The 22,567-nt window shown below is 48.6% G+C and overlaps 2 protein-coding genes across 2 annotated transcripts in view; one reads left to right on the top strand and one right to left on the bottom strand.

The window, feature by feature from the left end:
• Window positions 1-2,725, bottom strand: part of POLH (DNA polymerase eta) — a 28,983-nt gene extending 26,258 nt beyond the window's left edge. The window contains exon 1 of the mRNA XM_083175370.1: window positions 2,612-2,725. The gene's annotated coding sequence lies outside the window, so the exon portion shown is untranslated. The remainder of the gene's footprint in view (window positions 1-2,611) is intronic.
• Window positions 2,726-2,770: 45 nt separating this feature from the next.
• Window positions 2,771-22,567, top strand: part of XPO5 (exportin 5) — a 41,041-nt gene continuing 21,244 nt past the window's right edge. The window contains exons 1-17 of the mRNA XM_083175368.1: window positions 2,771-2,996; window positions 4,761-4,882; window positions 6,848-6,920; window positions 7,458-7,595; window positions 10,266-10,448; window positions 10,662-10,688; window positions 11,560-11,745; window positions 11,936-12,012; window positions 12,096-12,198; window positions 12,784-12,867; window positions 12,946-13,071; window positions 13,187-13,277; window positions 14,703-14,831; window positions 14,980-15,095; window positions 16,256-16,411; window positions 20,941-20,976; window positions 21,161-21,250. Coding sequence (XP_083031494.1) covers window positions 2,790-2,996; window positions 4,761-4,882; window positions 6,848-6,920; window positions 7,458-7,595; window positions 10,266-10,448; window positions 10,662-10,688; window positions 11,560-11,745; window positions 11,936-12,012; window positions 12,096-12,198; window positions 12,784-12,867; window positions 12,946-13,071; window positions 13,187-13,277; window positions 14,703-14,831; window positions 14,980-15,095; window positions 16,256-16,411; window positions 20,941-20,976; window positions 21,161-21,250 — 1,944 coding nt within the window. The 5' untranslated portion in view covers window positions 2,771-2,789. The remainder of the gene's footprint in view (window positions 2,997-4,760; window positions 4,883-6,847; window positions 6,921-7,457; window positions 7,596-10,265; window positions 10,449-10,661; window positions 10,689-11,559; window positions 11,746-11,935; window positions 12,013-12,095; window positions 12,199-12,783; window positions 12,868-12,945; window positions 13,072-13,186; window positions 13,278-14,702; window positions 14,832-14,979; window positions 15,096-16,255; window positions 16,412-20,940; window positions 20,977-21,160; window positions 21,251-22,567) is intronic.

The following is a 22,567-nucleotide window of genomic DNA, read 5'->3' as shown; positions in this document are numbered from 1 at the left end:
CCCTGTCTCCGATTACTTACAAGGGTTTTGCTTAAGGAAGATGTAAATACCAATGGCATGATGTCAGACTACAGCAGGCCAATGTGGAGGGCCACTCAATGCACGGTACTGCAGAACACTCCATCCAGAGATGTATCTTGAAGAAAGGTATGTTTATACCACAGAACACTAAATCTTGATACACAAAACAAAACGTATCCATCCAATCTCTCATCTGAAGATTGATCTGTCCAAGCTGTTGTTTCTAGTGAACACACACGTTTTACTGTATCCGTGCGTTTATAATTCCAGCCGTCCAAATTGAAAAGCCGGCCCGCATCGGCTGGCGTGGACACTGCTGCTAGCGGCAGGGACTCCCCTAGATCACCGGAGCATTTAGCGCAGGATGGGTGTATTCACCCATTTTTACATAGGGCTTACTAGCACTGGTGGGGGAGGTCCAGGTTAGGGGAGGCGGGGCCAGCCTGCAGTTCCTACCGTAGCTTTGGGCGCCAAGCTCCCGCAGGTTTACCGCCCTTAAGCTGCTTTCCCTTTCCCTGCTCCCACAGAGACCGGCGGCCATAGTCAGCACAGAGTCTCCTGGTGAGCGACCATATGGCCAGTGATTGGAGTGTGCACCAGTGATAAATCGCCGGGTGCGCTCTCCCGTTTTCAGCCCCTGAATGGTTGCTGGTCAGAGGAGCATGCTCCTCCGACCAACGACTTCCCTGCCTCTTCTCCCGGCAGTGTGACATTTTCATCTGCGACCATGTCTGGTCGCAGATGAAAACAGGACACTGAGCAATATGATTGCTGAGCAATATATTGCCAGCGACATATTGCCCCGTGTGTACGCACCTTAACTCTTGTTTTGCCTTAAGTAAATCTGATCAGTCTGTATATGACAGTGCTGCTTAGGGATGGCCATCGACCATCGATGATTAGAAGTCATTGATGGTTTATGGCCGATGTCGAAGTTTTGCCATCGATGGGGGAGAACCACCATCGATGTAAAGCTTAAACGAATAGTTTCATTTTTGCTTTTTCCCTACAGTGCCGGATAGCTGTGCCCCCACAAAGCCCCACCCCCACATTTTGATTGGCCCGCAGGCCACTCAGAGAAAATGGATGACCATCGATATGCAAAAACATCAATATCATACATTGAATGGTTATACACTATCGATGTCCTGTTGCACTTTTGCCATCGATGGCAAAGTGCTGCTTACTGCACTGTGTAATCAGGGTGGAAGGGACATTTTCAAAAGACCCATGTGTAAAGGGGCATAGCTACCTGTCTATCCAGAATTCTCCCACCATCATAGGTGTGACTGCTCTCTCTGTCTCTCACATCGTTAGGTGTAACCACACTCTCTGGGGGAAATTTACTAAGATGTGAATTCTACTTCACATGTGATGTTGCTGCTGCCCCTCTGCGTCTATTCACTGCAGCCTAGCGGGTGGCAGTGGAGAATCCCAACTGCCCCTCCCCCGCTGGACACTGCTGGCCCTGGGCGGGAAGCAAGAATGTCCCCAAAAAACAGGACGTTCCTGTGGAAAGCGCGACAGTTGGGAGGTGCGCAATCACCCATTTAGCATGCAAATCGCTTAACTTATACGCTCTGGAAAAGGCGAGAGGAGTAAAGAACTGAGGGGCAGATTCATTATCTGACGATCAGGGGAATATGCGCTATCCCCGTGCCTTATGGCAGGGGATAGCGCTTCCCCTGATCTATGACACCCGCTGAGCGGGTGTCTATCGTGCGGCGCTGTGGGGCAGGAGGCATAGCGCAGCTACGATATTTCGTGCTGCGCCCCTGCCTCCTGCCTAATTTATGAACGGTCAGCATCGCTGACCGTTCCGCCGCCTGCAGCTATCGACTTCGACAGCTGCAGGCCGCAATGCCGTATGCCCACAGCAGGGACAGCGCTGTCCCTGCTGCTGGGTCTGAGCTGCGCTGGGGATCTCGGGTGAGTAGCAAGATCCCGCACATGCGCAGTCCAGCCGGCCGGCAGTGTTAACTGACGTGCTGTCAGCTGGAGGGGACATCGCTGGAGGGGGGAGTTAGCGCTGTCTCCTCCTGCTTCGCCTTTTAGCGCCGCTATAATAAATCTACCCCTGAGATCCTTTTTTAGCCCTGCACTTCCTTCTTAATCTATGATTAGCATCACCTGTGTCGAGACACCTTTCTTACCAATTAACCTGTTTAGATCTGGTAATTAGTGTTCATTCTAGCACTCACCATATTTGAAAACCCATGCAGTTCCTCTTCCCTGCCTGGGGTGTCGCTGTCTGCTGTAGCGCTTCTAGCACAGTGTGGTCTGTATATCAGCACTGATCTGCAAACCAGACCTGTGCTAGAAACACCATAGCAGAGAGCGACACCCCGGGCAGGGAAGAGGAACTGCATGGGTTTTCAAAGATAGCGGGTGCTAGAATGAACACTAGGTAACGGCAACCATAGATTAAAAGGGAAGTCCAATATCAATGTGCCCATCTTGGAATGGGCCATGTTGGCAGATATATATATAATATATATATATTATATATACACGCATATAGGTGACTGCACTCTCACTGTCTCCTGGTGTAGACGTCGCAGTCTCTTAGCATGACGTGACCGTCACTCACCCTGTGTCTCTGTGGTGTGTGTGGCGGTAGGATCCTTTCGCAGCCAGCCACAGTTTCCCGCCGGAGCGCTGCCGCTGACAGGGCAGCGACGTCAGTGTATGGGGCGGCGCATGCGCAGAGAGCCGCGGTCGCATGATGTCAGTGCGCATGTGTCGTGGCTACTTTGCGCCCAGTGCGCATGCTCGGTGTCTCCCATGCTGGCCGGGGACGGTGCACATGCGCGGCTGGTGCGGCTCTCCTCATTGTGGTCCCGGTCTCTTTCCTGACGAAATACTCCGGGAGGATGGCGGAGCAAGTGCAGGGTCTATGCAAGCAGCTGGTGCAGGCTGTGACTGTCATTATGGAGCCGGGTTCCTCCCAGGAGCTCAGGTTGGAGGCGCTAAAGGTGAGGGCTGAGGTTGCTGATGATAGGGAGTGAAAGGCGACATCACTGGGGTACAGCGAGGCCATGGGGAAGCAGCATTGGGGTACAGGGAGGCCATGGCATTGCAATAATGGGGGACATGTGGCTGCAGCCATGAGGAAAAGATGGGTATTTGGGTCTGCTGCATTGGGGTACAGGTGGGACATATGTCTGCAGCACTGGGATACAGGGGGGACATGGGGTCTGAGCACCGGTATAGGGGAGACTTTTGGCTGCAAAACTGGGGTACAGATGGGATATGGGGCCTCGGTACAGGGGTGACATGAGCTGCAGCATTGTATTCGCAATAGTAATCTTAACACTAGTACCAGTCACAATTCTACAATCTTAACACCCATCCCTTAAGGCCCCACGTACAATAACATGATTTGGGCCTGGCGGAACGGCCAGAGAAATCGTCCCCAATCGTGGTCAGTGTGATGTCCCCTCAGGACCACTGCAGGGTCCCGTGCACATCGGACTTGAGTCGGAGGTCAGACCAGCATGCTGAACCCTTAACCCAGATGTTCACAAACTTTCTTGAATCATGGCATCCTAGAGTAATAGCATTATTTCAAGGCTCCCCAAATCCAAATGCTTCTTATTGATATTAAGTAAAAATATATTAAATTTTAAATAAAGTATGCTTAACTGTCAGCCTTATGTTCAGTGGTCGTGTGGTGGTGGACATAGTTTTGGTTCTAATTTTCTGTATAATTTAGTGTTCATTCTAGCACCCGCCAACTTTGAAAACCCATGCAGTTCCTCTTCCCTGCCTGGGTTGTTGCTGTCTGCTGTAGTGCTTCTAGCACAGTGTGGTCTGTATATCAGCACTGATATGCAAACCAGACTTGTGTTAGAAACACTGAAGCGACAGTGACACCCCAGGCAGGGAAGAGGAACTGCAAAGGTTTTCACATATAGCGGGTGCTAGAATGAATGCTATAATTTATGGTTGGCAGCCACCAGCACAAGTTTTACCTTTTCATTTTGAGCAAAAATAATTTGTGTACTTCCTCATCTTTGCGACCACCACTTACGCTGCAGAATTTATGTAGCATCATCATCCCTCCCCTCACGGGCTCGGTGGCTCGCTCTGCTTCGCACGCCACAACTTTACTAAAGGTAATACACAGAGGTGTGGACACAGGTTCCCTAGCCTAAAATCCTTACTTAGCGGCTAACGTAACTGGCATAATGGTGGCCACAAATGAGGAAGTGCCATAATTTGTTTTGGGCCTAAACCACCAACCCAAGGCACCCCTGCAAGTGTTCCAAAGCACCCCTAGGTGCCTAGGCACACAGTTTGGGAACCACTTCCTTAACCCATAACCCTAATAAACACACCCTAAAAGGGCAGGCTAGATTGGCCAAATGGTTCCTAATGCAGCCAAATTCTATGTTACTGAGGCGGATTTGGGTGTGAGGGGGGGGGGGGGGGTGTGACGTCAACCGTATTTTGGGGTACAGCTGGTATTTGTACAGCAGGGATGTGGGGCTGCAGATTTGGGGTACAGCAGGGACTCGTGACTTTTATTTGGGAAGAGATTGGAAGTGGGACTGCAACAGGGACATGGGGCAGTTTGGGGTGCAGCTGGGACTTGGGGATATATTCGTGTGGCACAGTAGGCTCATGGGGCTGTATAACACAGGATTAGCAGGCACAGAGGATAATTGACAGCATTTTTTTTTTCTTCAAACCATGTCCGTTGTCAGAGGTCTTAATATAATCTACTTTTTCTGCAGTTCTGTGAGAACTTCAAGGAGGAGTGCCCTGTCTGTGTACCCTGCGGATTGCAGCTGGCAGAGAAGACACAGCCTCCAGTCATAAGACATTTTGGATTACAGGTTCTGGAGCATGTTGTCAAGTAAGAGAAGGGCGTCCTGAGATCGGGTTAGGGTCCTCTTTGTTGTGTCTACTCTGTGTGACTGGTGAGCAGATACGTCTGTGGCATGGCTTCAGTGGGGACAGACACATCCGTGGTTTGTTGGGGGGGGGGGGCGGATCTGTCCTGTTTGTGGTGCACAAGGCTGATCTGGGTAGGCCGTTAGACAGATTTGCATAAGCTCCTGTCATGCAGCTGCTGAGACACTGAGGGGTCAGACACACTTGGTTCCAGCTGTGAACTTCTGGGGTTTCCTCTATGAAGGACTGTTGTTAGAGGGTCTGCTCTCGAGGATAATCGCACACCTGGAGCGTCACATTGTGCTGCACATGAGTGGTTTAGCTTTGCAGGGCTGTGTCAGGATGTACAGCACTTTGTAGTGTTGTAGTCTGTGGTTTCCACTCTCTTCACATCTTTCGTGGACGGCTGATTACTCAAGTTGCCTGCAACCGTTTTCACTCAGGAAATTGCGTGTTATCTGTGAAAGGCAATATATTTCTGGACAGATCTAATGGCACAAATGTACACACAGCGCATAAGTGTGGACACACGGTGCATTTCCAGTTCAATCCGATCTTGACTATCTGATTGTGCTGCACATACTTTTGTACTAGATCTCATCGCAAAACCGAGATGCGATATTTTATACAATAATTGTAACGTGTATGGGCACCTTTAGGCCCGTATTCAATGCTGCACGCTGCTGCCAGGTTAAACATCGAGGATCGCAGAAAACCAGTGATGCATCCGCATCGATTGTGACTGAACTCTCTGCGGCTCAGACTAAATTTCTATTTGATTTTGACCTATATAGTCAAACTTGATCGCCAGAATCTCAATGTGTTTATATGCTAAATATAAGGCACACATGTAAATAAATTTGTTAGACGTATAAGTAAATGCATGTCCTACATTTTACAGAAATGCACCTTGTGCAGGTCACACATTTGCGCTTATGGCTCACATGTAAATCGATACGTGTACATTTGTGCAGTTATGAGTAGATACACATACTGCATTTACACGTACCTGGCTGGTGCCTAGACTCGTGTTGTCTATTTGCACGCACCCCTGGCTGGTGCCTAGACTCGTGTTGTCTATTTGCACGCACCCCTGGCTGGTGCCTAGACTCGTGTTATATGTTTGCACGCACCCCTGGCTGGTGCCTAGACTCGTGTTGTACGTTTGCACGCACGCCTAGACTCGTGTTGTATGTTTGCACGCACGCCTAGACTCGTGTTGTACGTTTGCACGCGCCCCTGACTGGTGCCTAGACTCGTGTTGTACGTTTGCACGCACGCCTAGACTCGTGTTGTACGTTTGCACGCACGCCTAGACTCGCGTTGTACGTTTGCAAGCACGCCTAGACTCGCGTTGTACGTTTGCACGCACGCCTAGACTCGCGTTGTACGTTTGCACGCACGCCTGGCTGGTGCCTAGACTCGCGTTGTACGTTTGCACGCACGCCTGGCTGGTGCCTAGACTCGTGTTGTACGTTTGCACGCACGCCTAGACTCGTGTTGTACGTTTGCACGCGCCCCTGGCTGGTGCCTAGACTCGTGTTGTACGTTTGCACGCACGCCTAGACTCGTGTTGTACGTTTGCACGCACGCCTAGACTTGTGTTGTACGTTTGCACGCACGCCTAGACTCGTGTTGTACGTTTGCACGCACGCCTGGCTGGTGCCTAGACTCGTGTTGTACGTTTGCACGCACGCCTAGACTCGTGTTGTACGTTTGCACGCGCCCCTGGCTGGTGCCTAGACTCGTGTTGTACGTTTGCACGCGCCCCTGGCTGGTGCCTAGACAATTCATCTCCCTAACTGCCAGGGTGAGATTATTCCAGGATACAAGGAATGTTTTATTGCTGACTCTGTTATTCGTATGTGGAGGAGAATGTCACATATTGATAGATAACCTATTGCTCCCCGCTATATACTCTGTGCAGGTTTCGCTGGAATAATATGAAGGGTGCGGAGAAGGTGTGTCTGAAGGACAGCGTCATGGGTCTCATTGCCAGTGTAAGTTGTCAGGAGTTTGATATGTAAACTGTTCCTATATAAATGGGGTAACTGTATAGTGTGATGACATCTATATAAATGGGGTAACTGTATAGTGTGATGACAGATTATAGCCGGGCAGGGTTATATATTGTTTTTAGGATTACATGCCTTATTTTGGGCCAAATGCACTAAGCTTCAAAAAGTGATAAAATAGAGAGGGATAAACAGCCAGCCAATCAGCTCCTACCTGCCATGTCACAGACTGTGTTTGAGAAATGTCAGACAGGAGCTGATTGGTTGGTTGTTTTATCACTCTCCATTTTATCACTTGTGAAGCTTAGTGCATCTGGCCACTTATGTGTTATACCGGGCTGCACAGAGTCCTCTCTTTCTCTCCTGTGGGGTATGCCGGGTTACGCGGTGACCTCTTGACATCTATTGGAATGTCATTTTTTCTGTCTCTGTTCTGTGTGTGTGTGTGTGTGTGTGTGTGTGTGTGTGTGGTTTTTTTTTTTATTTTATTTTTATAAATTATTTTTCTTCTCCTCACCTCAGGGAATTCATCCTATCCTGCAAGAAGAGGGGCACATTAAGGACGTCCTTGCCAGAATCGTGGTGGAGATGATAAAACGAGAATGGCCTCAGCAATGGCCGGATATGTTAACTGAGCTGGAAACTCTCACCAAGAATGGGGTATGAAGCACCCTTCACATGCTGGTGTCTTTTGTGACCGTCAGGGGAATTGAAATGTTTAATTGCACCTGATCTCCGTGACGGGGGATCACAGGGCGATATTCAAATAATTATCTTTATCACAGCTATCGCACCCATTAAGGTTGGGTTTAGGCGCGCAAAGTGCTCAGACCCAGCTAAACGGGTGACATTTCTCGTCTTTTTGCTCGATACCCTGGGGAAAGCGAGCTGAAAGATGTGTGCATGCCCTTCTGCAGGAACATTTGAGTACAGCGGGCGCCGGGACAGGCATACAACACCTGAATCCCCTGCCTTTTTTTAGGCTGAGAGGGATCGGTTAGGAATGAATGCAACACGTTTGAAAATGTGGTCGTTAGTAATGACTGCACCTGTGCACCAGCTAAGTGGTCTGGGAAATGTGACAGTTACTAATGACTTCACCTGTGCACCAGCTAAGTGGTCTGGGTAATGTGACAGTTAGTAATGACTACAGCTGTGCACCAGCTGGGGGGTCTGGGAAATGTGACAGTTAGTAATGACTACAGCTGTGCACCGCTAGGTGGTCTGGGTAATGTGACAGTTAGTAATGACTACACCTGTGCACCAGCTAGGTGATCTGGGTAATGTGACAGTTAGTAATGACTACAGCTGTGCACCGCTAGGTGGTCTGGGAAATGTGCAGACAGTAATGACTGCACCTGTGCACCAGTTAGGTGGTCTGGAAAAGTGCACTGTTGGTAGATCTCGAGGACCGCTTTGGCCAGCCCTGCTCTACAAGGTTTCTATCTCTTTAGAGAGGATTGCATTTACTGCTCAAGTCTCAGAAGCCAAAGTCCCTTCTCTGGGTTAGTTCTGGGTGCTATATGACCTCACTGTGTGTGTGTGTGTGTGTGTGTGTGTGATCTAATGCAGGCTGTGTGCTAATAACTAAACAGGCAGGACTGCAAAGTATCTGAGATACTTCACTCTATTCATTCAAAGGAAGACCAAGCGTTCCTTTTCACCAATTGGACAATTTAGGCTTGAAACAAGCATTACGTCAGATTTAGAACCTTTTCATCATTATAGTGAGGGTATTAATAGATGGGTATCGCCGCCTTTGCATGTTGGCCAGTTCAGATGGTGTAATGGTTAGCGTTACTGCCTCCCAGCGCTGAGGTCACGGGTTCAATGCCCACCATGTCCCTAACTGAGTCCCCAAAAATCTACTGGTAGGTTAATCGGGTCTCAATAAGCAAATTAACCTTTGTGTACATGTATGTGTGTTTGGGGGCAGACTAGATGGGTCAAGTGGTTCCATGTTTGGTTGAGGGACACTACTTATTCCTATTGCATTGCCCAATCTGTGCCACTTTTAGGGATGGCACAGATTGGGCAATTCGGCCCCTAATTATGTCTATATACTTTTGTCGGTACTTGTTTCCTAGCACGGCCACTCCGATTTGTATCGGGGTGATCGTGTCGGTCGCATCGCATGCGACCAAATCGCATGCGATGCGATCGACGCGATTTTTACATTGAATCAAATGTGAATAGGGCCCCTGGGACCCTATTTTACATTGGATTCAATGTAAAGTATTCCCCAGGCCCCCAATTTTACCCCCTCAACGTCACCCCACGATTGACGCCAACCTGAAGCGTGGCGAGCCCGCGAGGGGTGGCGGTGCGCGTCCTCCGACCTTTTCATACCCCTACTATCCATGTCGGTGTGGAGTTGAGAATATAAAGTGTGGCGAGCCCGAAGCGTGGCGAGGGGACGCGTATAACTTCACAGGTATACGCGTCCCCTCGCTGCGCTCGCCACGCTTCGGGCTCGGTGGCTCGCTGCGCTTGCCACACTTTATATTCTCAACTCCACGCCGACGTGGATAGTAGGGGTATGAAAAGGTCGGAGGACGCGCACCGCCGCCCCACGCTGGCTCGCTGTGCTCGCCACGCTTCGGGTTGGCATCAATCGTGGGGTGACGCTCACAATGGGGTTGCGTTACTTTTACACCATGACGGGGCCATATACAATGTGAAATGGGTCATATTGGCCCATTTCACATTGTTTCCTATGTAAAATGGACTTAATCAAGTCCATCTCATCTTGTGCCATCCGTCGCGTCGGGGGACATGTTAATGCACGCGACCGACGCGATGCCCCCGATTTTGCTTTTGCCGGCAAAATGGACCTGATTTCAAAGGAAATCGGGTCCATCGTGTACCTTAACTTTAAGGTACACGATGGATGCGATTGTGGCCGTGCTAGGAAACAAGTACCCTTTTGTCACTAGTATCTTTCTTCGACCCATCTTACAGGGTTGTTTAGTGGTTGAAGAAGCCATTATCTTTAGGCTTGTAGTCTGGTACGCCCTGTGGAGAAGCATTATGTTGTACACATTTACATGCCAACCATCGCTACCCCATACAGAACAGTCTCCCCCCAATGAACCTTTCTATAATGAAATCTTTTCTTGGGGGCGGTTTGGAAAACAGCTGGGTGCCTGTCAGTCCGCGCCTAGCCTGTATACCACTAGGTTGAATTGTTTTATTTAGCAGAGATGGCTTTTTGTAGCGTCTGTTTTGTTTTACCGTTTCTTAGCCATAACCTTTCTGTGTAGCCTCTTATGTCAACGCCTGAGACGCGGAGCCTCCTAATCACGCGTGTTATGTGTCTCTGGTGTATAGGCGGTACAGACCGAGCTGGTAATGCTCATTCTGCTGCGGCTGGCAGAGGACGTGGTCATTTTCCGAAGTCTCCCCACCATGAGGCGGAAGGATATACAAACCACCATGACCAAGAACATGGACAAGCTATTCACCTTCATGCTTAACATCCTGGGGGACTGCGTTCATCAGTACCAGCAGCTGGTAAGAGATCGGTTGTGTGCTATTTCTGTACTGGTTGTTTCATAGGACGGAAACCCAGCTTAGATGCCCTGTTCATACACCCCACTGTCAGGTAGATGATGCTGTCTGTTAGTAAATGGAATAAAGGTTCTTCAGATCTCCTTGCCTTCACAATATATCCCATGATGCTCTGCTTTGTATATGACGTATGTTCTGTGTTTGTGTTTCTTGTAGAAGAGTGATCCCGCACAGAAAGAGAAGGTGAGCGACTAATTAGTCTGATTGTTATGACTAACGACCCCTGACACCTTTTAATCTACCATTTGTAAAGAGAAGATAAATGACTTATATCTTATATCTTTTATTAACCTTTCTTCTGTTGTCGTCATGCATTGGTCCAGATCCAGGACACACTGTATGAGGCATGATTGCTTGGTGGGGGGCACCTGAGGGGGTGGCGGCATTCAGCTTGTAGCGGCGGGGTCCGTCAGAGCAGCAGCAGGGGCGGTTGGGAGCTTGTAGCCGCATTTTGTGGTGCGGGATTTGGCTGCTGAATATTTTTTTAATGACTTGCTGGACAATGATTGGCTGAAAGAATTCTCTTAGCCAATCATTGGCCTCCCATTTGATTGGTTGAGAGAATTTGACATCCGGTCAGTCATTTCAAAATATTCAGCAGCCGCATCCCACCCCTCTGCCCACCAAAATGCTGCTCGGACAGACGCCGCTGCCCGCCACACGGGGAGGGAGGTCCCAGGTCAGGTGGTCCGATGCACCCAGGACCATGCATCGGACCTGAGGGGACATCAAACTTGGGACGACTCAGACGAATTGGAATCGGCTCAATTGGCTGTGTATGGGGGCACCTTTTAGTTCTCCTCTATCCTTATGAACATTTGCTGATTTTCAAACTGTACCGGAATGTTGTGCTATAGTTGTAACCCACAGACTGTTCTCTCCACCCTAAGACAACACCCCCCAACCCCTGTCCTGCTGATAATTCTGCTCTTCTGATTCCCAACTGCCTCCCGCTCCTCTGTCCCTGCAGTCTCTCCTCCATTCTAACTTCTCCCCACTCTGTCCCACCAATCTCCTCCCCGCTGGCCTCTCACTTGTTCCTTACTCTTGCCAGTGCCAGGAGATGTGCCGAGTGGCATTGGCGGCCCTGAACACTTTGGCTGGCTACATTGACTGGGTGCATATCAGTCACATCACTGCCCAGGACTGCAAGTTGCTGCAGATGCTGTGTCTGCTGCTGAGTGAGGAAGAGCTGCAAGTGGAGGCCGCGGAGGCTCTGCTCATTGCTGTCAGCAGGAAGGTGAGTCCTCGGAGGAGGCGTGCAGTATGGGTAATAGTCACGGGAAGTGTACAGCATATACGTAACATGCTGGCACCAGTATCTGGTACTAGGAGTAGTTGTATTTGGTAGTTTTCAGCAGGAACATCTCAGTATCTTGTGCGATTAAGAGTGTCTGGAGAATTTAACCTTTGGCTTATTGTGTGCGCAGGGAAGGCTCGATCACCGGACTCCGCTCCTCATCTTGTTCGGAGACAATCCCATGCACTACATCATGACTGCTGCACAGTGAGTACGGATCTATATCTCAAAACAGGCGTTGATTCTACTGATTGATTCACTAAGCCTTGACCTGTTCTGTACTTCCCCAGGAAGGCGCATGGAGAGGGGCTACAGGAGAAGCGCTACGTGTTTCTGAAGAGGCTGTGTCAGGTCCTGTGCGCGATTAGCAGCCAGTTGTGCGCTCTGACTCTGGTAAGGATCACATTGCATTTCCCCAGCCTGATTTCCAGCCAAGGTCTCCTAACTCACTCCTGTGCAGTCCTACATGCACCTGTTACCTCCCTAGCCAGCTGAGTGGAGGCTGGAAATGACACACACACGGAATGTATGTAGTGTTAGGACTCCTTCATCTGGTGTCTTTTTCCTGTGTCCCACCTAAGTAACCTCTGTGTGTTTGTGTGTGGTGACGAGGGGTATGGCGAAGCACGCCTCGGCACCAGTGGGGCAAAGTTCGAGTTGCGCACAAATTGGCTGTAGTTGCAAGCGGACGCCTGATTTACTGCCTTATGCGAGGTCAGGTTGGCATGCGCTCCTTTCACAACCGATATAACGTACCCTGCCACCGTGAGGATTAGTGTATGGGGACGGGGGGGCCTTTAGGAAAATCCTTTGTTTCAAGGACAGTTTAGGAAGATTTATCAGTCGCCCTACAAACCTTCAGATGGAGCTTATGCTTCTGACTCCTAGACTTTTATCCATTGGTATACAGCGGTTTAGCATATAAAAGTATTTAATAGAAATTTGAATGAAATTATTCCCTAATTTATTTGCCTTCAGTCTCCGGACGTGAAAGTGGACATCCCCGTGACCTTCGGCAAATACTTACACGTGCTGCTGAACTTTACAGTGCACCCGAGTCAGGTGAGTGACCGGCGGCCTCTTGGTGGGTGATTTCCAGGCACACTCGGCCACCCTCGTCTCATATCGTTACTCATTCAGTTTCTCAGATCTTCTACCATACTGACGTGGGGGTCTCTCTTCAAACATGAGGTGTTGTCGAAGGACCCTGCTCTGAAGGCCATAGTCCCGGAGTTTATGAGAGTTTCTATGGCTAACATTGCCAAGGTGAGTTTATTTGTCTCTTTTCTAGGTTTCTGTCCACAAACATTTAATTATTTAATTTTATTTTGCCACCTCTGCGCTTAGTTTGATTTATCCAGTAATTGTTTTGTTTGATCAGGTGGGCTTCCCTTCCAGAAATGATAGTCCGAGCTGCGAATATTCTCGCTTCGACTTTGACAGCGACGAGGATTTCAATAACTTTTTCAACTGTGAGTAAAGTCTGTTTCTTTCCATAAAATTGCTGATATTTGTGCATTGTACTTCTGGTGTGAATTCTGGTGTGAATTCTGAGATGGTCCTCCTCCTCAGACCAGTTATTCTCTGGCCTTGTGGACAGAGGGAGTTTTCTGCCTCTTAGGCCAGTGATGGCTAACCTTGACACTCTAACTGTTGTGGAACTAACATCCCAGCATGCCCTACATCCGTTTTAGCATGGCCAAATAGTAAAACTGTAGCAGGGCATGCTGGGATGTGTAGTTCAACAACAGCTGGAGTGTCAAGGTTAGCCATCACTGTCTTTGGTCATGCAGTAGAGGGGAGGGTGCATTATGTTGGGCTATTTTATGATTTATTTGTATTACCATCTATTTATATAGCAGAAAGAAACGGAGTTTATAATCCTTTTTCAGGCTAAGTGGGCGAGAGAATTTCTCTGTTCTCGGGTCCAATGGGCAAAGGGGATGTTCTCTGCTCCGGGACCAGTGGGGAAAGGGGAAGTTCTCTTCTCCAGGGACCAATGGGGAAAGGGGAAGTTCTCTGCTCCGGGACCAGTGGGGAAAGGGGAAGTTCTCTTCTCCAGGGACCAATGGGGAAAGGGGAAGTTCTCTGCTCCGGGGACCAGTGGGGAAAGGGGAAGTTCTCTGCTCCGGGGACCAGTGGGGAAAGGGGAAGTTCTCTGCTCCGGGGACCAGTGGGGAAAGGGGAAGTTCTCTGCTCCGGGGACCAGTGGGGAAAGGGGAAGTTCTCTGCTCCGGGGACCAGTGGGGAAAGGGGAAGTTCTCTGTTCTCGGGTCCAATGGGCAAAGGGGATGTTCTCTGCTCCGGGGACCAATGGGGAAAGGGGAAGTTCTCTGCTCCGGGGACCAGTGGGGAAAGGGGAAGTTCTCTGCTCCGGGGACCAGTGGGGAAAGGGGAAGTTCTCTGTTCTCGGGTCCAATGGGCAAAGGGGATGTTCTCTGCTCCGGGGACCAATGGGGAAAGGGGAAGTTCTCTGGCCCAATGGGGAGGTGATAATTCTCCGTTCTTGGATTGCATGGGGAGAGGGTAGTCCTTCACTTTTTTTCAGCTGGAGAGAGATCCGCAATAACGCAGTGATCAGCTTGCGGGGCCCTATGGCTGATGTATTGGTCAATGAATGTCAACAATATCACTGTCTCATCTGGAGAGAGAGAAACCATTTTACTTGGGGAAATTTTATTCTTGGGATAGTTGAGGAGGAATAAAGGATGGTTTGTTTTTTTTGGAGTGGGGGGGTTGGTACTTTTTATTTCTTGCGCTCTCTCTCTCTCATATATATATATATATATATATATATATATATATATATAATCTCATTACTAGATTTGGTATAATGGTGAAAATACTTATATATGCGCAGTGTTGGATTAGTGTCATTGTTCTGTTTCTCTTTGTAGCTTATAAAGCGTCAGTGAAAGATGTGATCAGGGAAGCTTGTCGCATAGACCCCCAGACCAGCTTCCGATTGGCTGACGAATGGCTTCAATTTCAACTGTCCGCTCCACTGGATTCTATACCCCAGAATTGTACGTTCTCCTTACGGCAGCCCCCTGTTGGATGATCTAAATCAGCAGTGGTCTGTTGTATAGCATAACACATTTCTGGTATCTGTAGTAGCTTAGGTTTTTACCTGTTATACTGAGTAGGGTGACTATTTGTTTGTTTCATTTTTAGCTACACTTGGCGAGGGATTGTGCCGGCTCCTGCCCCCGTCACACATACAGTGGGAAGCCATGACTGGTTTCTGTGAGTGTGTGATCAGCAATATCCTCAGAGTACTTCCCAAAGAGGTGAGAGAGCTGCAAGTGTCTGTGTTTTCCCCCCAGGCTGGGGAATAAACCATTTTGTTGTGAATATGAACGAATGACCTAGTACAGGATATGATGCATGGGTTGTCCTTACATGAGACATGATTGTCGTATGTTGGGCTTTCATGTAACCTCTGGTGTGAGTGTCCAGCTGGGTACACACTACACAATACGTGTACCCAGCGATGTCTTTAGTGATGGAACCAGGCGGGTGTGCATACACACTTGCTGTTGTAGCTATGTCCTCCCTCGTCTGTACATGCAATACGACGTCGTTAATGACTTGTGGGAGCGTTTATTGTTAAATATATAGGCCAGTATTTAATGAGAAAAATTTGCCTTGTTTTATGGCGAGTTTATGCTGTTTTCGCGTTGGAAGGAGCATTTTGCTCTCCAAAAGTGAACCACCCTATTCAATGTGATATTTTCGCCGTCTTTTTAAGTGATTTTCGCCGTGTCTCTCCGCGTAGCAATTCTCCATCTTTTCATGGAGAACTGGAATGTGAACTTTTAAACTAAAAGGTTTTTTTTTTTATTTTGGTGTAAAAAAATCAGGATTTTTTTTCTGTGAAGGGGCATGTTATTTTTATTCATGTAGCACATGAATATATATTTAATTAAAAATTCATATATTCACTGCATCCGATCATTACATATGCACGATCGGGTGCAGTGAATACTGGGTCCCGGGGAGCCCACCTCCCCTCCACATATGTTCTGGGGCAGCCAGGGAGACTTTAATCTCCCTGGCTGCCACCGTCCCCCGGCTCCCTGCCACGGACGCTCGTCCGCTGCAGGGGTTAAGACTCGCCGCGAGTGGCGGCGAGTCTTAACCACATTGAATAGTGGGAGCAGGAGAGGCAGCGAGCCCTCCGGAACAGGGCGAGAGAAAAAATCTCTCGCCATGCACGGAGAATATTTCACGTTGAATACTGCCCATAGTCCATACACACTAGTCAATATGCATAGTTAACAATATCATTATGTATGTGTTTTGCATGTATTTAGCTATTATCGTAGTTTGTACGCACCTTTTAGATGTATATTCTGGTCCCATAGGTCCCTTTTATTTACCTTTTAAGCACTTAAAGCTTGTCCTGTGCAGGAGGGATATCATGTTTTTTCTGTGTCCTCTTGTTCAGGAGCTGCCAGTCTCACGTGGGGTTGAACTTCTCCAAAGTGTGCTAAGCTACGAGACCAAGGACCCCATCATCCTGTCCGGCATCCTGACCCTCCTGTCTGCATTTTTCCCCTTTGTGTGCTACATTAATGGCTTTATGCCCACTGTGCTGAACAAGGTGAGGTCATTTGGATTTAGTAAGAGAGAGGTGGTTATGTTTTATGTGTGTATGTGTCTGCATATCCAGAATGCTTTGCGTGGGGGAACTACGCTTAGCCGGGAAGGTGGTTGCCCTCTGTGGGATTCAATACACTGGGACAGACCAGATTGCTCTTCATTGCGAAATTGCTGTCATTATATATCCAAGTGGAAGATCCCCTCTGGTGCCAATTCTACTCCGGTTGGGTGCGGAGGTCTTGGGTCAGGATATCTCAATGCTATTTCAGGCAGTGTAGTTCTGTAACTCCCAAGCAGCCTGTTTGCCTAGAGCAGGGGTGGGGAACCTTTTTTCTACCGAGGGCCATTTGGAAAATTTTAAAACCCTTCGGGGGCCATATAAAAATTATCAATTATCGGCATATACGCGTGGGCATTATACACAGGGCAGCGGCATATACATGTGGGCATTATACACAGGGCAGCGGCATATACATGTGGGCATTATACACAGGGCAGCGGCATATACATGTGGGCATTATAAACACTGGCAGCGGCATATACATGTGGGCATTATACACACTGGCAGCGGAATATACATGTTGGCATTATACACAGGGCACCAGCATATACATGTGGGCATTATACACACTGACAGCGGCATATACATGTGGGCATTATACACACTGGCAGCGGCATATACATGTGGGCATTATACACAGGGCACCGGCATATACATGTGGGCATAATACACAAGGGCAGCGGCATATACATGTGGGCATTATACACACGGGCAGCGGCATATACTTGTGGGCATTATACACACGGGCAGCGACATAAAAAGTGACAGTGTGGAGGAAGGGGGGCTGTCACCCCCAAACAGGTTAATGTGATTATGTCTGATTATGAGAATCAGACATAATCACATTAACCTGTTTGGGGGTGAATCCAGGGGTAAATGACAACCCCTGGATGTGTCAGTCACTGCCTGGGAAGGGAGGGTGATTATCGCCCTATATTACAGCCGCCCGCCCGCCAATACTACAGAAGTATCATCCGCCCGCCGGCTGCCTACATTTCATACCAGCCGCCCGCCCGCTGTATCAGCCGCCCGCCCGCCTATATTAACAGCCGCCCGCCCTCCTATATTACATACCAGGCGCCGGGGATGGCTGCTACTGCTGCTGCCGCCGGGGAGATGTGTAGAAGACGCGCCCTCCAATCACAGTGGCTGTGGAGGGGATGCGCCGGCAGTGATTGGCGGGCGCGTCTTCTGCACATCTCCTCGGCGGCAGCAGCAGCAGCCATCCCCGGCGGCTGGTATGAAATGTAGGCAGCCGGCGGGCGGATGATACTTCTGTAGTATTGGCGGGCGGGCGGCTGTAATATAGGCAGGCGGGCGGGCCGGACAAACTGGGTGCGGGGGCCGTATCCGCCCCGCGGGCCGGAGGTTCCCCACCCCTGGCCTAGAGAATAATGTGGGCTGACAGCTAACTATCTTATGCTGGCCATACACCACTACATTTTTAAAAGAGCTTAAGCAGCGCATCTTGAAACCCCAGTCTGCTTTGAATTTTTTTTGCCAGGGAGAGACCTTGCTGATGCAGTAGGACTACCTTGTGTCTTGTTGCTGCGATCATTCTTTCCATGGTGAATGACCTGTGACCTAATTCAGCATGGTCGCAAATTATAGATTAGCGATTTGCGACCATGCTAAATTAGGCCCTAGGTCACAGGTCATTTACCATGTGGGGCCAGAGCTTGACTGACAGGAAGCTGGCATTTGGGGTGGAAACCTGATGCTTTCTGGGTGTGTCTGTACTCCTTACCCAGTATTAAGCCTTCTGCACAGCTGTTTCTGTTTCAGTTATTGAATGCGTTTAAACCTGCATATGTTTGTTTTAAAGGCAAAAGGGTGGTCGCACCAAACACTGATTTTCATTTAGTTCTCTATTCTCTAGGCAGGACATCTAGGGGGATTGGGGTATTAAGGGATCTATTTACTAATAGTCACGGTCTGGATGGCCGATTCTCCAGATATCTTAATCTGAGAATCGCCACCAGAGACTTATGGATGCTCCAGCACCTGGGATGCTAAAATTCATAAACTAACTGCCACCGACAAAAGGAAAATAATTAATAACCATATGGATATCCGATTATCTCTTGCACTTACCTGTATCCAGGCTTACCAGTTGCAAAACTCACAAAGTGTTTGGCCTCACAGGACACAGAAAATACACTAGAACAAAATATTCCAAGGTATCATTACAAAACAATTACAAACAGACAGGAAATACAGTACGTAGAAATCTCATAAAAATAAAAAGGGAAAAATAAAAAGGGAATAATATGTCAGAACCTAACACTTACACCAAGTACTTAGGAATCTGTTGTGGGGGATGGCACAGAAACACGGTCACTTCCAGCCTTCTTGCTGATCCCCCAAGAAGTACCGGGAGACAGTTACACCTTGCAGATTTATGCCCCCACCCTTGTGTATTTACCAGCTCACTGCTGGACAATGGACCCTGTAATGAACCTACCCCCTCCCCTAAGTATCTGTATTTTGGAGGGGGAGAGCATCCCTGATCTCTCTCTAGAGGTGATATCTGGTGTGGGTGTTCCACAATGTTGATTCAACCCCCTAACCTGGTTTGCGCTGTTGAGAATATGACAATCAGTCATTCTTGACTCTGAACTTTCCTTTGTTCCCCTCATGAAATCTGTCTCGAAATCATGTCACGTGTACCTAAAAAACATATTCCATGCTCTCATCATCTCACGCAGTGATTATTGTAATAGTCCCCAATACAGACTCTCACCACTACAGTCCATCATGAATGCAGCTGCTAATCTTCCTAGCCAGACGTTCATCGTCTGCAAAGCTACTCTATTAGTCACTTCATTGGTTACCTGTATTCTACCGTATTCAATACAAAATCCTTTCACTTACACACAAAGCCATAAACCAAACTACACCAACATACATATCTTCTCTTATCTCACAATATCCAACCCGACCTCTACGCTCCTCACAAGTTCTAAGACTCTCATCCACACTCATTACTCGCTCCCATTCCTTATTGCAGGACTTTCTTCAGGATGCACCCACTCTGTGGAATGCCCTCCCAAGCACAATAAGACTCTCCGCCAGTCTCCAAACCTATAAGCGTTCCCTGAAAACTCACCTCTGCAGGCAAGCTTATCAAATTCCAGAACCAACCACGTAACCTTCATATAACGTTCCTATCCAATCACATCCCCACTGTACAGGCCACACATATCCTCTGTCCTATCCAATCACATCCCCACTGTACAGTCCACACATATCCTCTGTCCTATCCAATCACATCCCCACTGTACAGGCCACACTAATCCTCTCCTATCCAATCACATCCCCACTGTACAGGCCACACATATCCTCTGTCCTATCCAATCACATCCGCACTGTACAGACCACACATATCCTCTCCTATCCAATCACATCCCCACTGTACAGGCCACACATATCCTCTCCTATCCAATCACATCCCCACTGTACAGGCCACACATATCCTCTGTCCTATCCAATCACATCCCCACTGTACAGACCACACATATCCTCTCCTATCCAATCGCATCCCCACTGTACAGGCCACACATATCCTCTGTCCTTTCCAATCACATCCCCACTGTACAGGCCACACATATCCTCTGTCCTATCCAATCACATCCCCACTGTATAGTCCACACATATCCTCTGTCCTATCCAATCACATCCCGACTGTACAGGCAACACAAATCCTATCCAATCACATCCCCACTGTACAGGCCACACATATCCTCTGTCCTATCCAATCACATCTCCACTGTACAGGCCACACATAGCCACTGTCCTATCCAATCACATCCCCACTGTACAGACCACACATATCCACTCTTTCTTTTTCACATTTTCCATCCACCTGACCCCTGGCCAAACTGCTGGGTCACCGTATCATACAGCACACCAGGAACCTTTGCATTCTGGTGGAAATAATGCCTATTTCCCTATAGATTGTAAGCTTGCGAGCAGGGCCCTCGTACCTTTGTCTGTAGATACCCAGTTTGTTGTATCACTGCCTCCTATTGCAAAGCACAACGGAATAAGCTGCACTATACAAGAAACTGTTAATAAATAAATAAAATACTAAGCCTTTAAAACATGGGATCAACTCTCCAGAAATGTGCAGATGCCTGCAAGTCTATTTTACCCCCCTGTCTCTTGTGAACGTTCCAATTCCTTCTTTGCCCTCTGGGTACCTAAATATTAGTTGCTTGTATTCTGCCATCAGGCCGGTTCTGTTCCTTGTTACATTGTGGTAGGTTCTATTAAGGTAACTGTAGTATAAGGAGCATGTAATACAAACCTGCTTTCCTCTGTGAGAATATTTCCCAAGTGCCCAGCGTGTTTGCCTTTGTGATTCAGGTACTTGAAATAGCGGCTAGGGGAAATGATGTCTCCTAATAGGACACTATGGTCAGAGCTTCCTTTTAAATCTGATTGTTCTCCCTCCTTTTTATTTGCAGCTCTTTTCAGCCGCCACCTTGGATTTGGATAATAAGGTAACAGTCCTGACAGTGTATCAGCCATTATGGTGGGTTCTCCCTGGTGATTAGTGACGACTGTGCAGCGCTCCGGTCCTCCTGTCACTCTGGGTGGGAATTCTCTCTCTCTCTATCCTTCATTATATCTTTGGGTGGAATTTTTTCTTTGCACATTTTACATGGTCATTGCTGGTGTTTCCAGGGTCCCCGTTCGCGCGCGGTGAAGACTCTTCGCCGACATGCCTACTTCTCCCTTATCAAGATTTGCCGAAACTCTGCCGAGCTGGTTATGGTGAGTAGATGGAGACTCTAGTTCAGTGTGTACTCACCATATGGGCTACCCGCGGCCAATAATCTTAACTCTATTGGCCGCGGTCATCATTGCTTAGTGTGTATGGGATTTACTAAATAACATGGGGACATTGGGATGTTCCAAAGCTGTCCCCTAAGGCAGGGGGTGCTCCTGTCTTGTGCAGAGGAACAGTTACTTGCAATAGGTTGATTAGGCTGCAGCCTGGTGCAGAAGAACTTGGGCGGGGGGTGGGGGGGGAGAACCTTGCAGGACGCAGCTGAGGAATAAAATGAATGCCTAAATGATGCCATTCTTCTTGGTTATCACCCGTCCCGATGTACTGTGGGGGGTAAAGTTCCTAAGGTGACTGCCGGGGGAGTGGTACTAAATCCCGGTGGTAGGAATCCCGTCGTGGACACCCATAGAGGGAGAAAGTGTCGGGATTTCGGCGGTCGGGATTGTAACTGCATCCCACTGCCGGATGACTGTGCCAATTACTTTATGTACATTGTGCTACAGCGCCAGCCGGGCAGCCTAAAGCCAAAGTCTCCTTCACATGCCACAAGCAATAGATACTACATGCCAGGTTTTTAACCTTCGTTACATGCACATGGGCAGTATGACTGGCGTGTCCCTGAGTGCCCATACACATGTGTTTTGCAGCATTACATGCACATGGGCAGTATGACTGGCATGTCCCTGAGTGCCCACACACATGTGTATAGCAGTGTTACATGTACATGGGCAGTATGACTGGTGAGTCCCTGAGCGCCCATACACGTGTGTGTATAGCAGAGTTACATGTACATGGGCAGTATGACTGGCGAGTCCCTGAGTGCCCATACACGTGTGTATAGCAGTATGACTGGTGAGTCTCTGAGCGCCCATACATGTGTGTGTATAGCAGTGTTACATGTACATGGGCAGTATGACTGGTGAGTCCCTGAGCGCCCATACACGTGTGTGTGTATAGCAGTGTTACATGTACATGGGCAGTATGACTGGTGAGTCCCTGAGCGCCCATACACGTGTGTGTATAGCAGTGTTACATGTACATGGGCAGTATGACTGGTGAGTCCCTGAGCGCCCATACACGTGTGTATAGCAGTATGACTGGTGAGTCTCTGAGCGCCCATACATGTGTGTGTATAGCAGTGTTACATGTACATGGGCAGTATGACTGGTGAGTCCCTGAGCGCCCATACACGTGTGTATAGCAGTGTTACATATACATGGGCAGTATGACTGGTGAGTCCCTGAGCGCCCATACACGTGTGTATAGCAGTGTTACATGTACATGGGCAGTATGACTGGTGA

The sequence above is a fragment of the Crinia signifera genome, chromosome 3, assembly GCF_055691185.1.
Source record: "Crinia signifera chromosome 3, ASM5569118v1, whole genome shotgun sequence".
Taxonomy (NCBI): domain Eukaryota; kingdom Metazoa; phylum Chordata; class Amphibia; order Anura; family Myobatrachidae; genus Crinia; species Crinia signifera.
Note: the sequence above shows the minus strand (reverse complement) of the source record. Positions and strands in the feature narration are given on the sequence as shown.